The 15,637-nt window shown below is 44.7% G+C and overlaps 1 protein-coding gene across 1 annotated transcript; it reads right to left on the bottom strand.

Moving 5' to 3' along the window:
* Window positions 1–78: 78 nt before the first annotated feature.
* On the bottom strand, window positions 79–2,483 carry LOC119884872 (DNA repair protein complementing XP-A cells homolog). Its single transcript, XM_038695160.1, is given in 7 exon segments — window positions 79–422; window positions 547–573; window positions 576–663; window positions 1,323–1,488; window positions 1,903–1,921; window positions 1,924–2,007; window positions 2,096–2,483. Coding segments are annotated over 7 exon segments (798 nt in total). The 5' UTR covers window positions 2,355–2,483; the 3' UTR covers window positions 79–267.
* Between the last annotated feature and the right edge of the window lie 13,154 nt (window positions 2,484–15,637).

Genomic DNA, 15,637 nt, shown 5'->3' on the forward strand with positions numbered 1-15,637 from the left:
GCGAGGAGTTATTGCTAAAAATAAAATAGTATTGCTCAGGTCAGTAATGGCTGTTTAAAATAGAAATTCTACGACATACAAAAGCCTGTGTGTGACACACAGGACAGTGATGTTGGCCTCTTGCATGTGATCAGGATGGAGTGTATTAATGAGCTATACAAACAAATACCACGTAGAAAAATAAAGTACGACTGGAGGAGAGGCATGGTTCCCTGCAGAAGCACCAAACATCCTCTTGTAGGTTAAAAAGTCAGTCTTAGTGTGTATCTACATCTTCTCGTAGGTGAGTTCATGCCCGCAGGTGGTGCAGGTTTTCCTATAGAGGTCCTCCTCTGGATCCACCACCTCCTCTGGTCCATACTGATGTTGGTGACCGCTGATGTCTTTGGTCCACATGCTACTCCTCACCGCCCTGCGCAGCTCTGACGCACAAAGCCAGATATATGAAACGTTGAGCTTTACAGAATGGACGCTCATTCTACATCCAAACATTGATATTACACAATGCCTACTGAGTGACTACTTTGGCTAAAACCGGAAACAAACCTTTGACCTTCTTGTTGAAGCGTTTTGTTTCTGCACCTCTTTGTTCTCCTCCCTCGCTTCTCTGGCCTCCTCCAGAGCCTCCTCTGAACCCCACACCTCCATACACCTATTCTCCACCTGTGTACCCCAACACAACCATACATAGTTAAGATACGTTATTTCACCTTTGACTAAAATGTCTGTGGCTTATTGATTCAACTATATTTTAATTAAGAAATATATACATATATAAATACTATAATTTAGTCTGAGAGCCCAAGGTTACATCTTAAAATGTCTTGTTTAGTCAGATCATCAGTTAAAAGCCCATAGTTATTCAATTTACAATGCTACAGACAGAGAAAAGCACCAAATCCTCACAGAGAAGCTGGAACCAACAACTGTATTTTTTACTAAAGGAGTTGTTTTTCAAAATTGTTGTCAATTTTACTAATTGATTATTTGATATTTCATCACTACTTTGGTTTGGTTTGTTCACGGATTGATAACCTGTCATCATTTATATATTAGTTCAAAGTGAAATGTTATTTGACAAAACACATAAATACGCATAACAGCTACGCTTTTTAGGCTTTAGCTTAACCTTCACTTATTTAGAGCAGTTGAAAACTATGGATTCTTCAGTCACAGGATATTTCTTGAATATTAAAGTAGCATTAGCTAATCCTGCTAAACACGAGTACTAGTCAACATGGGAAAATTTATTCTGCAGTGTTTGCCTATTACAATGCAGCCACCCACACTCTCGTACTTGTTCGTAGCCTTCCAGTCGATACCTGTAGTTTGAGGTAGAGCTTCATGTCTCCCCAGCGTGGGTTATGAGGGTTTTTCTTCAGTATAAACCTGAGCGGAGGTTCTCTCTTGTCCAGGTCGCAGTCCTTCAGCAGGTAGTGCTGCTTGGCCTCAGTTCTGGAAATTAGCTTATGCTTCTCTTCGTTGTCTCTGACAGGGAAGGAGATTTGACTGACTGTCAAAATTACGACATAAGTAAAAACAGAAAACTCATATGAGCTATAATTTTTAACACTGCATGGGTCGAGTTTGAGAACAAAGAAAACAAAAAACTGCATTACGTAAGATCTGAAAAATTCAAAACTAATTTCAACATATTCATGCTTAGAAAGGTTTTAAGCAACAAACCCCTGCAGCTTTGTGTGTGCACTTGTACTTCCTGCATAGTGAGGATGGGAACAAGACAACAGAGAGAGGACATCTTGGCCGGTCCTCAAAACTTCAAAGGACAGCATTGTAGTTGTGATGGTTAAGGTTAGGGTAAGGCTCCAGGGAATGCATGATTTATGTCAATGATGGTCCTTAACGTTACAAAGATAGAAGTACAAGAATATGTGAGTGTACCTGCACTTGTCACAGACACAAGGTCAAAGCTGTTGCTGAGGTACGAGTCCATGAACGGTTTTTGACAATCATCGCACATCAGGTAGTCCGGCTCAATCACTGGAGCTGGAAACCAAACACACAGCCACTGAATACACATGGAAATAAGCATGCATGCATGCACACACTCCACTCACGAAACACACACACCGACCTGGCTGATGCACAACCTTCTTGGTCCTCAGCTCTTCCTCTCCGCCTTCCTCCTCCTCGATGAAGAAGCCGGCACCGGAGTCGATGGTCTTGGAGATTTTGGCCGAGGTTGCGCCATCCACAGCGGACAAAGGGCGGCTCGCTAGTCTGGCTTGCCGCAACATCAACGCCCGCTGCCGGTTCCGCTCGATTTTAGCTCGCATCGCTGCAGAAAGCTCGGGTTTGGGACTTTGTTCTGAGCTGGGACCGGCAGCATCCATTCTGCTCTCAAACAGTGATCACCTCATAGGAATGAATGAAATGACTTGCAGACCAGTCGTGTTTTGTTCCATACGAACTGCAGCGTTGGTCTGTTTCATAACTGACAGCTGCATGCTTCCGGTTGCTGCTGCCTCTTCGTTTTTATTTCAAAGTTATGGGGTCATTACCGCCACCTCCTGCTTCGGAGTTTGAAGGACCAAAGACAAGTCTGCTGCATCTGCCACTTTACGATGTAAAAATGTTGAATTCCAGCTTTAGATTCATCTTTTTTCTTTTTATCCACCAATCTGAGAGTAGATCTTCAGAAAATGTGAAGTGCACTATCCCCACAACCTTTCTGCCAGGAAGTAAAAACTCTGCTCTACCTGTATGATAGGATCATTGGCAAGGGCATCACTTTTTGTTAAAAAGTGGTGGGGACATTTAAGGACTCATATTAAGGATGTGACAAAACACTTGAGATGTGAGAATGCACAGTATTTTCATTCTAGAGACATGCACCAATTTATGGTGGAAATGTCTTTATTTATTGAAGTGAAAGAAAATTCATGTGGCCGGTGACAATTCAGAATGTAAAAATATTATCAAAAATAATGCAGTAATTAGCAGCTTATTACTTTTTTGGACAACGCAGATCTGTTTCTTCTATATTTACATTGTATTTCACGTTTTGTTTGTATTGTGCAAGTAAACCTAAACCTTTTTTTGCTATTTAACATTGCTTGTTGTAAGCTAATTTTCAGAAAACTTTTAGCAAATGCTTTCAAAAAGTGGTGGGGACATGTCCCCAGCATCCCCAGTGTAAAATGACAGCTATGATCAATTGGATAAATACAGGGATGGGCAATTTAGAGAGCAGCGTGGCCGATAGCTGTTCTATAATGCTGATATCAAATCAAAGAAAAGTCATGTGTAATTCCATTATTCCATGCAGAATAGTGTCTAATATACATGGTTATCTTAGCCAGTAACGTGTTGTTTTAGATGGAATTTTTATAAATTAATGAAATAGAAAAATACATTGGGTTATGATGTAGATTTCAGAACGTGACTCGTGTTTAAGGGAGAGTGTGGTACAGTTTGTCAGAAGTGATGTCATTCATCTGCAGTTTTCTCTACACTTTAACAATATATTTAACAGTGGCCTGTAATGGTTTTAGATTGAATCTGCTGTCATTTAAGGTGACATATGAGTGCAGGTATCAGCCGATGCTGATTATCTCAAAATGCCAGATATCGACCGGATTAATCAGCGACCCATTAATGGGTCTGTCACTAAAACTAAAGTTAACTGTGAGGGCTGCTACTTCAAATAGTTAGCTAGAACATAACATAAATCGGTAAACGATTTAGCCTAGGCTAAACAAACACTAAAACTAAGCAATTTATGCTAAAAATGTATGGAAACCTACATGGTTCTGACCTTGACCTTGGGCATGGATCAGTTTTCTGTTCTGATCTCAACAAGTCTGGGTTTCAATTATGTATTTTAAATGCATGTCTCATAAATCCTGGATTTATACTTGTAGGAAGTGGGAGTAGCTACTTTAACTTCACATGATGGATGCAATCATTACCTAACCCCTAGGATCACTATATTGGATAACTATATTGAACTTGACATTAATGATCCCTAACTTTTCCACTTATATTTCTCTTCCCTTCTGCTCTTGTATGTATTTTTGATCTCCATGGTGGTGAATGTTGGCTCAGTGTTTGGTCTGCACAACTTATACTCTGAGGGAAATCTACTCAAAAAATTATTGTGCTAGACTCAAATATTAAACTCACTCAACAAAATTACTACTAGTAATGCCAATAAATAATAAATAATAAATAAAATGCCAATTTTTGCCCTGAAAAATATGAATACAACTCCAATATTACAATTCAAGTTTAATTTATTAGTATCATCTTCTCACAACATCTTCTGTCATTTCTACATTTAACAGACACAAAATAAGGCACATCTTGCATAAAGCTAAATAGACAAAGTAATTGAGTGCAAGATCAGATAATTAACTAGCAACAATTTTGATCATCATTTTGTTTTCATTCTTTTTTGCAATAATGTTTCCAGATTCTTAATGAGATTTTTTGGTGTAAAGTGATAGTAACTTGAATCTTGAGCTAAATAAAATTTCCTTTTACTACTTACTTTACTGTGTTTTGTGGAAAAAGTGGATATGCATAATTTTATTCCATCAGCAGCACTTTTACTTAAATAATATAAAAGGGAGCTTTAAATGTGGAGTTATATGGAATCATGAGCAAATAAAGATGGCTAAATAAGAAGTCAGGCAGACGAGGTAAAGGAACAGTGGTTTCACCTGGTCAAATTTAAGATCTTTTTAAGACCATTATGAATGAAATTTAAGACCTATATACTGACTTATAAAAAAGAAACGCACAAAGGAAATGCAGTCACAAAATTACTTGCAGAGTAAATCAATGTATTCAAATTAGGGTTGAGTGATGTCTACAAAATTGGCATCAGACGATGTCAACAATGAAACACCGGGATTGATGATGACATTGATGAGCTATATAATTAAGAAGCTGGCATGCGGTGGACCTGCTGACGTGAAAAATAGATCACCGGTGAAAAATTTAAAAAAAGAGTTCTGTGTCTTTTCGGTGACTTTATAAAACATAACCTGCTGCTGATGGATAAACTCAGGGGAGCAGACAGGGAGACAGAGAGAAGCAGGGAAAGCCGGTGTGTTTGCAGTGAGAGACCAGAGGTAAAGGTGTGTGTGTGAGTGAGTGCAGGGAGAAGTCAAGGCAGGCGCAAAGCAAGTACATTTAAATATAATAATAATAGAAATAATGTCCATGGGGAAACATGCTTTCACTGGGTGGTATAATGTAAAAAATTAAGATGGCGTTTTTGTATGGCAGAATGGGGGTCCTCCCCCAAGAAAATTTTCTTTTCCAATAAAGAAATATGCTATTCCACATAATTGTGGAATATTACCACATCTGTGAATAAGATTTGGAATAAATTACACCCCAAAAGCTAAACTTGCTAAATAAGTCTACTGGGGTTGAATTATACCATTCAGATCTGGGAAAATTAATTTGGTTTTGATGCGCTCCACAGTGATTTTGTATTCATTGCCTTGCACCAACACATTTGAGCCTCACCACCTTATACTGGCATGAAAACACTGTTAATATGACCTGAGAATCATTACAGATAGGACAGTTCATGTTTGCCTTTTGTGTCTTAATTTACTGCTTTATACATTTGTAGAAATTAACATAAATAGGCAACATGAGAACCACTTCCCTTCTGTATTATTACAAGCATTTCATTTGTACAGACAAGAATAATATCCTCATTAGCTTAAAAGGATTAATTTTAGTTTGCATCCCTACGTTACATCAACGTTACTAACCTCAGCTCCTCCGTGGTCAACACCGTCCTTTTTTAATTTAATTTAACTCTCAAGATGTACAGTAGAGGACAGAGGTGTAACCTGACAACTTAATGTTGATCTTTTCGTCTGCCAACTTTCACCTTCACTTTCTGTCACTCTCTCTCACATCGCTTGTCAATTGATGAACGAGGAGAGAGAGGCAGCCATGCCTTGAGTGTTACTGTAATTTACTGAAAATCATTAACGATATGTGAAATTTTAATTGCGGTGCTCATTCATTAAGCAGCGACAGTAGGCTTCAAATAGGCTGTGTTGCCAGAGACTGGTTTTAAGCCCTAAGATCTCTTTTTCCATCCAAGAATCAATAAGGTTGCACTTCCCCATAGCTGAAGAATAAATCCGTTTAATATCTGTGGTACAATCCGAAAGACTTAAGGCAATAACACAAAAGCTGCCTGTTGGTCTTTGTACTCATAATACAGCAAATTATATTTGGACCAGCGACAGACAGAACTACACCACCACGGGAGTAAAAAACAGTCTTGAGCGCTGTGGGGCTATTTCAATGAGCATTAGAGGTAGCATTACATGGAAGTTGGAAAATAAATACCCGTTTAAAATTATTTAAGACCTAGAACACAAACTTCAGCAAATTTAAGACTTCTTAAGACCATATATTTTGATTTTGAAATTGTTGATTTTTTAAGACCCTGCGGAAACTCTGCAGGACGTCTGACAGGTGCTGTTATCAGAGCAGATCCTTTAATCTGGAGGTCTTAGAGTGTGTGATTGTCGGAGTGACAGAAAGTGACAGTGAATCTCAGAGGAGGCAGTTAAAGTATGGTGTCCTGTGTCAGGTAATAAATGCTTCAGCTTCTCAAGACCAACAAAAGTCTGTTCCAGAACAGCTGGAGAAGTAAAGCAGGTTAACAAACATCTCCCCTTCAGAGTGGAAGCTGAGCAGGAAGCTAACAGAATGTCTTGTAGTTCAATTTATAGAAAGTAACGAGCAGCTGTATTTTATTCCAGCCTACCTGTCCAGCTGAGAGAAAACAGGTGTTCAGCTCCGTCTTGAACCTCCATGGGGTACCATATTTGGGTCACACTTGTCAAAAGGAAAAGCTAGAGCAGATAATAAACAACACCCAAAGATCAGTCTACTGGAGGAACTACAACCATTAGATCTGGGGAAAGTACTTTGGTTGGTTATGATGCTCTCCACAGTGATTTGACATTTATGGCACAGCATGGTTGGGCATCACCCCGTAAACCCTGTTAATATGACCTCAGAATCATTATAGATATGATTGTCCATGTTTGCCTTTTGTGTCTTCATTTTACAGCTTTTGACATTTAGGCTACTGCCAGAATATTTTCCTTTGCTTGTGTTTACCGCCATTTGCCGCTCGGACACTCAAACATGGAGTAAGGAGAGGAAGCGAGCCAAGCGATTAGTATTCCCATGCTCGCATAGCGTGTGAGTGAAACTTAATAGCGCATTGATGTAATAATGAGTGTGGGAAATCTTAGTAGCTGCCGTCACAATTCAGCAGCGACACACCGCCTCTCCTGAATGCATATAGGGGAAGCACTGTTATCAATACTGCTATCAAGACTAGTGGGTCCTATAATGTAACGTTATGTCTCGAGCGTCTAATCTGATTCATCTTGAGACGCGATGGATAAGAAAGCTAATGTTTCTAATGATGGCACCAAAACGGTGTATTAAACGGGCCCAGGACTGTTTATCATCAGGCTGCAGCCTCTGCTGCTCTCTGTTGGCTCATACACACACACACACACACAGCGGCCAGCAGACCGAGACGCAGCGCCGTTGCGGTGGAGACGGTGAAGTTAAGTTTGCTCCAAACTACACGAGTTGTCGACACCTGTGCTCATTAGGCCTACTGTAAGTATGTGCAATAAAACTTTCCCGAGTAAAAAGACAATACTTTATCAATACACCTGTCTGTAAGGTAAATCACCTCTGTCCTGAGTCTGTCATCCTGTAGGCTAATATGTTATTTACTGGCGCAGCTAATGTTAACTTGGCAATTACCCAAATGTTAAAAACAAGCTAAATAGAAAGCTGTCTGTCTGCAGCCTTAAAATTTGGCACAATGTTGTAAACTCAGCTGCTGGCCACTCCTCCTTCTACCAGGTAACGTTACTTGCAGGCAGTGAATAACAGCAGAGGGGAGGAGGAATGTCTGATACTTTATTCTTTCTAAACGTCACTCAGTATTATGATGTTGCTGCTCTAGAAACAGCATTTAGCTGTATTTAAAATATTAAACTCTAATCCTATGAATAATTTTAAAACATCAAAAAAGTTAATATGCACACTTCAATATATGTTTATTTATTGCAAGTCATATGTCATCTCAATATATAACAACGTTATCGCACATTGAATATTTTCCTCATACCATGAAGGCCAACCTCATGCCTGTTGGGTCTGGTCTTACCAAATAACCGTCACCAAATAATACTAAAGTATCGATAGTGGTATCTGTTAAAGAATCGGATCATTTAGCAGTCTCAATAACTAAATAATGATCCCCATCCCTAGTGCGAAGTGTATGTAAACCAGGTCTGCATGCTGACGGCTATTAAGCTATGAGAGCTTCCTCCATGTTGGGCTGCATCCAAAAAGTAAAAAAAATCTCCTTTCCTAACCACCTTTCCTTGACCTCGATGGAAAACATCACGAGGACTTAGGAAATGAGCTCCGTGGGGCTAAGAGAATCCGACTGCTCTTTTCTAGGCGACGTAATTATGCGACAGCGAATGTTACTGACGTGACCTGCCGTGATAAAACTACAATGTCCCGAAGATAGACTACAAAAAGCACATCTCTGACACTGCGCACCGTGTTGTTTTAATGCAGGCCATCTAAAGGTGGACAACACGGTGGAATATATTAAAAGCATGAAGGCGTGTCAGGAGGTCGACATCTGGCTGCTCTGCTACCTCACCCCCTCCATCTACACCGACACACATAGATCTAGTTTTCTTGCCATTATAAGGTGGTGAGGCTTGAAACTACTTGGTGCTGCGCAATGAATATAAAATCACTGTGGAGAGCATCAAAACTAACCAAATTAATTTTCCCAGATCAGAATGATTATAATTCAACCCCAGTAGACTTATTTAGCAAGTTTAGCTTTTGGGGTGTAGTTTATTATTGCCTCCCTGTTTGCTCCCATGAATTTACCCGTTCTCATCTCAGAGCGTCATGTACCGACGACGATTTGAGAAAGAGTGACAAAGCGTAGTTATTTGGCACTAACGGTACCCTTAGACGCTAAAGGGTCCCCACCCTCGCGTCATCCCTCAAGACATCGGCGCTGCCCACCAAGCCATGTCGGGTGACATCCGCTCTGGTGGGCAAGGCTTACATGGCGGCGGGTCGAGCTGTTGCAAGCCTGCACACGATGGCCATCCTGCAGGCATACCAGGCTGAGGGAGAGGCGTTTGAGCAGTATCTCCCCCGCCGGTCTGGGTCCAGGACGGCAACGGCCAAGGAGAGGCCGTAGCTCCTACCGCCAGAGCCAGAAGCGAAGCATCGCTTCCCGTGATCCCTCTCAACCAACCTGGGACGCGAGGCGGCGCTCTCGCCCACAGCCCCAGAGACGACGGATCTGAGGACCATCATTCAGTATCGGCGGGCCCGGGAAAGGGGTCTTGAGGTTTTGAGTAGGTGGGGCCACTACCACCCAGCCGCCTCCCTCCCGCCCCCCCCCAGATTCAAACGGGGTGGTCTAGATGGCAGGGCACGCGGAGCAGAGCCAGGTATTGGGACAAGAAGTTCGCTCTCTACTGAAGAAAGGGGCCATAGAACTTATTTCCCCGCCAGTCAGGGAGTCCAGGTTCTACAGCCGGTACTTCATAGTTCCCAAGAAGGATGGAGGGTTGCGTCCGATTTTAGATCTGCGGTCCTTGAACCTATCTCTGAGGAGATTCAGGTTCAAGATGCTCACCATCCCCGCCATCGTCATTCACATCCAATCCGAGGATTGGTTTGTCACGATAGATCTGCGAGACGCACATTTCCACATCTCCATCCGTCCCTCTCACAGGAAGTTCCTGAGGTTCGCCTTCGGGGGCGCGGTGTACCAGTATCGGGTTCTTCCGTTTGGCCTAGCACTCTCCCCTCGCATGTTCACCAAGTGTATGGATGCAGCTCTGGCCCCGATGAGGCTCCAGGGCATCTGCATATTGAACTACATCAACGACTGGCTCATTCTGGCCCAGTCTCGAGAGTTAGCGGTTCGGCATCGAGATGTCGTCCTCGCTCACCTTCAGCGTTTGGGGCTGTGGCTCAATGCGAAGAAGAGCGTGCTGACACCCGCCCAATGGACTACGTTCCTAGGGGTGGTGTGGGACTCAACGACGGTGCGGACCCACCTGTCTCCTGCACGCGTCCATTTTGTCCACAGTGACCAGAGTACAACTAGGCTGCACCATCACTGTGAAACACTTTCAGAGGGTGTTGGGTCTCATGGCAGCAACATCCAGTATAATTCCTTCTGGCCTGCTGCACATGAGAGCCCTGCAGTGGTGGTTAAAATCCAAGGGATTCTCCCGAGGGGAAATCCGCGCCGTCTGATACGGGTTACGAGCAGGTGCCTTCGTTCCCTGTCAGTATGGAGGAAACCTTGGTTCCTGTCCCAGGGTCCCGTGTTGGGAGCGTCATGTCGCCAGATAATTATTTCGACAGACGCCTCACTCACGGGGTGGGGCGCAGTCATGGACGGCCGCTTTGCAAGAGGCTCCTGGCAGGAGCATCATTTCTCAAGTTGGCACATACATTGCCTGGAAATGTTGGCGGTTTTCAGAGCTCTGAGGAGTTTCTGCCCGCCCTCCGCGGTCACCATGTCCTTGTCAAGACAGAAAATACGGCAGTGGTGGCCTATTTAAATCACCAGGGGGGTCTACGCTCGCGCCCGTTATGCAAACTGGTGCATCAGATCCTCCTGTGGTCCCAGCAGAGACTGCTGTCTCTCAGAGCGATGTATATCACTGGGACCCAGAATCAGGAAGCAGACCTGCTGCTGAGACAGGTACTGAGGCCCGGGGAATGCAGACTCCACCCCAAGGTGGTGGAGTGATTGGAGTAGTTTCATTCATAATTCAGCCCTGCCACGCCCAGAGGCGTTCCCATAGTGTCGTCACCGATGCAGTGTCTCGTTCCCCTTCTCGGGGAACAAGGGTTACATACGTAACCCGAGACGTTTTGCGCAAAGTTGTCTGCACCTCCTGGGACTTTTAGGTAATTTATCCCCATTGATGAACTACACAATTAATTATTAATTCATTCATTATTATATCCTTTTTAAACAGCCGGCTACCTGAAATAGACCCGCGAGGAACCGCCATGTGCATGCAGTTGTCGGCTGCACGGAATGCACACAAAATTCTGCACAAGACCGGTGAATGGCAGGCGAGAGAGAGAGAAAAAAAACAATAAGCCTACGTTTGGCTTCAGCTTGCAATCGCTGTGCACAGAAACACACAATTCGACTGTCAGTCGACTATAGGCAGGACTTGACGATTCTGATTCGACTATGTAAATGCTTAGTCGGGACAGCCCTATTGTGCACAATTACATTTGAGTAAAGAATAAGTAGAATTTAATTTTAATAAGCATCGGTGAATCAATGTAATTTAGTATGCGTAAATTAAAGTTTTAACAGTCTTCAACAGACACCTCTGGGCGGACCTCCTAGTTGGCTGGGAAGGACTTAGCAGAAGTCCGTCGGTGGGGGGAAAGCCCTGGTCCAGCGTCCAAAACAAAACGCAGAAGCTTCAGAGAGGGGGACAGGGCTGGGAGGGGTCAGGCGAGTGGGCATGGCAGAATTGAGGGAACAGGGCCAGACAGGGTGCCTGAGGGCAGAGCAGCGGGACCAGGGAGTTCAGGGGGGTGTCCCGAGGGCGGAGCAGGGGAACCAGGGGGTTCAGGCGGGCGGCCCGAAGGTAGGACAGAGGGGGAGCAGGAGAGTTCAGGTGAGCGGGCTGAAGGCAGGACCGAGATGGGGCAAGGAGCCTCGGGCGGACGTCCCAGGGGCAGGGCAGAGAGGGAATGTGGGACCTCAGGAGGGTGGCCCAAAAGCGAGGCAGAGAGAACCTGGGGGGGACCTGAGGCGGGCTTCCCATGGGCAGGGCAGAGAGGGAACCAGGGAGGTCAGGCAGTCTAGAGCCTGAACTAAGGTCCACAGGGGGCCGAGCAGAGGGTTGACGGGGAGGACTGGAGGCCCCAGGAGGCCGGGGAGCGGGGCAAGACCTCTCCAGAGGCCGGGGAGTTGGGCTGAAGGCCGGCAGCGAGACAGCAGCAGGGGGAATCAGGGACGGGACTGCTGGGCTGAGGGCCTTGGTGCGAGGAGCAGGGGTCAGATGGACCACCGACGGGGTTGACGTTGAACGATCCGCCAACAATGCTCGAGGGGCAGGTGTCGGACGGACCACCGATGGGGCTGACGTCGGTCAGTCCTCCAACAGGGCATGAAAAACAGTCTGGGGGCTAGCTGTCCAGGGATCAGGACGAGACGGGGGGCTAGCCGGCCGGGGATCGGGGGGGGGACAGGCAGGAGGCTAGTGGTGCTAGCAGGCCAGGATCAGGCTGGGGGCCAGTGGCGCTAGCGGGCCGGGGAACGGGCCGGGGAACGGGCCGGGGAACGGGCAGGGTGTGGAGCATGGCATGGACACGGGGTCGGTGAAGCAGGGAGAGATTGCTGGGTCCATGTTGGCTTGATCGTTCTGTTGAGTGTGGACAGAGTGGACCCAAATGCAATGCTCAAGATTAACAGGTTTTATTAGGGGAAAGGAGGTGTTGAGGGACTGGAGTTGAGGGAGAGGTGGATGCCGGGGAAACGCAGGCACGGGGAACCGAGGAGACTGAGACCAGAGAGTCGAGGGACACTGTGGGCCGAGGAAGAGAGGAGGCACGGGAGAACTGATCAGGGGTTGGTGAAGGAGTGAGGTGGCAGGCTGACTGGAGAGGCATGAGAGAGAGCCAGGAGGACGCTGTGGGGGAAGTCTGAGGGGAGAGGCCAGGTGAGCGAGCCCAGCCGACTTGACAGAGGATGAGGGTGAGTGAACCTGGGGAGAGACAGACAGACAAACACGGTTAGTGACTCAGGGAAAACCAAGAACAGAGATCATGCAGGTTATACGAGGGCTTGAGTGATCAAGTGGCACCAGGTTAGGAGCAACGACGATCAAGCAGGGGTTGACTGGAAAACCGGGGTAGAAGTACTGTTGGAGATGAGGCTGAATGCTCACTCAGCCACCTCCTCTGCCTGCCACACCTGCCAGGTGAGCAGGCAGAGGAGGTGGCTGACAAGGTGCAGGTGCAGGTTGTTGGCTGGGCTCAGGAGCGGAGGGAGAGAGAGAGAGAGAGCACACACAGGGGAGGAGACACAGGGAGGCAGGCAGAGTACAGGAAAAAAACAGGGAAAACAAAAAACAAACAAAAGTAGAAATAACCAGGACACTCACCCTCAGCCGGGCTGCCACCACAACTCTGACAGAGACTTGAAGTGATACAAAGTGTGTGATTACAGGGGTGGTCAGGTAATCTGGCCCGGTGTAACGTAAATGATGTATTTATTTAACTGTGTAAAATAATGGGCCATTGAGAACTGACAGCGGGCCATTGAGAACTGACAGTGGGTCATTTTCTATGCTGACACTGGGCTGGCCCAGTAACATCTCTTACTGGCCCCTACCCCTTCCCCCTGTGGCCTCTGTCTGCTCTTCAGACAGAGGCCACCACATGCATGAAAATAACCTATATGTTTGCTACCAGGGCTGCAGTAGCTTCAACATCAGCTGCAGTACCCGATGTAGTGCAGGCAGAGGCACTTGAAGGAGTAGGGCAAGGATTATACTTTCCACGTCTGCGAGTATGCGAGGGTCTGTGCTAGTCTCGAGTATAAGCTAGGCTTTAAAGGAGATCTGTGGCCCCTGCCAGGCAGAGGAGGAGGCGCGTGTCAGTGAAGCAGAGTGACAAAGTGAGAGAGAGAGCGGGAGGAGAGCGGAGGTGAAGCGGTAAGCATGGAGAATCTGTATGGACCTGTTTGAAGCTGTTTGAAATGGCAGATGTCGCAATCACTTTTTGAAAGCATTTGTTAAAAATGTTCTAAATAAGGAAGAAATGTTACTTAACAAATGAACACCCGAGAAAGGTTTATTTGCACAATAAGAAAACCTGCAATGTAAGTATAGAAGAAATATCTGCGTTGTCCAAAAGTAACTTAAGCTACAAAAAAAACTACGCTACTGATTATTGATTATTACTGTCATTATTGAACCTGCCACCTGAATTCTGTTTCCCTTTATATAAATAAAGACATTTCCACCATAAATTGGTGCAGAAAATGTCTCCAGAATGCAGGAAATTAAGTGTTAAAACCCCCAGACCCTCCGATCATATATTTCATCAATAAATATTTTTTCTACATAGTATTAAAATATACTCTTGTCTTGTCATTATCCCAATCCTGTGCAATGTCACGTCTCGTGGGCTAAGTTTTTCGTCACACCCCTAATCTGAGCCCTTAAATGTTCACTACTTTTCAACACATTACATTACATAAATTACATTTTTTCATTTAGCTGACGCTTCTATCACGGACACAATGTTGTCTCACAGTGGATTCCAGCTTGGGTGTCTCACACCAAAGGCATGTGTCTTATCCACTGCTCCACCACCCCCCCAACACCGCATAGTGATGCCCTTGGGTAGGGTGTGTGCCATGCCGTATTGACAATGATGATGATTACTTCAATTAAGGTCAATGATTATCCTAAAGAGAGGCTGTCACCTACTGCTGGTGATCACTCACTGTTATACAGCGCAGCATAAGCTATTTGACATTGTTTTTGTAACCAGCATAGTTTCCTAATTTGTCAGCATCTCGTTGGCTAATCCCACGCTGCTGTGAAAATGACTTGTAGGCTACTTGTACTTGAGTATGAGTTGTGTACTCCATGGTATGTATCACCATGGGGTCAGTAAATGAGTGTGAATGAGTACACTGATCCTCTTGTACTGGTACACTTATCCACGGCACATACCATTCAGCTGGTTTGGGGGAATATTATAGTAGGTACACACTTAATATGGAAGGATGGTGTATTGGTGAGGGGTGTCCGACCGATTTGCCAGGGCCAATTTTTTTTCCCAGTCTAGCCTTGTGTGTGAATATCCTCAGCATGTTCTTTCTTGGTTGTCCTCAGGTGTCCAGTGAATCCCTGTTGCATCACGCTGGTCACAGCAGCGGGGCCTTGCATGCTGCTGTAAGAGGCTTGTGTCAAAGTAAAGCAGATCATCCTGCTCGATGACCGTGCAAATCTGAACGGTGTTGATTGGTGGAGCTTGAGAGGTGAAGGGAACTGACTTTTTTAGTGGCTTGTTAGATTTTTTAGAGTTTTACGACTCTAGTAGTTAATGAGTTATCAAATGCATCTATATTATTCTGTGTAAGAATAGTTTTGTATCATTTAGAACTACCATTGTTGGAATAATTGCCAAACTGACCTATGATCAGCGTTTATACTGCTACTATATGAATCCTGACATCTACTTTCTCCGTCTGGATCATCAGATGCAAATACATGTGATGTATGTCACAGTTTGATCAGGCTGTCGGGTGCACCAACTCCAAACAGCAACAGTGAAAATTTGAGTGGTCATTTATTTTATTATGTAACACTTTATACAGAGTAGAATGATATATGTTTTTACAGTATAATACATAATTCAAGTAGTACATGAATATGATTCCATACTTGCATAACGTACAAGGGAAATACAAAAGCATCTTACCATTTGTGATGGTGATCAGTTGTATAGATATTTTTCTAAATGCACTCATTCATACACACATTCCTCA

Source organism: Micropterus salmoides, unplaced genomic scaffold (genome assembly GCF_014851395.1).
Source record: "Micropterus salmoides isolate LMB-PRFRI ecotype aquatic unplaced genomic scaffold, ASM1485139v1 Ms_hic_scaffold_3741, whole genome shotgun sequence".
In the NCBI taxonomy this organism is placed as follows: domain Eukaryota; kingdom Metazoa; phylum Chordata; class Actinopteri; order Centrarchiformes; family Centrarchidae; genus Micropterus; species Micropterus salmoides.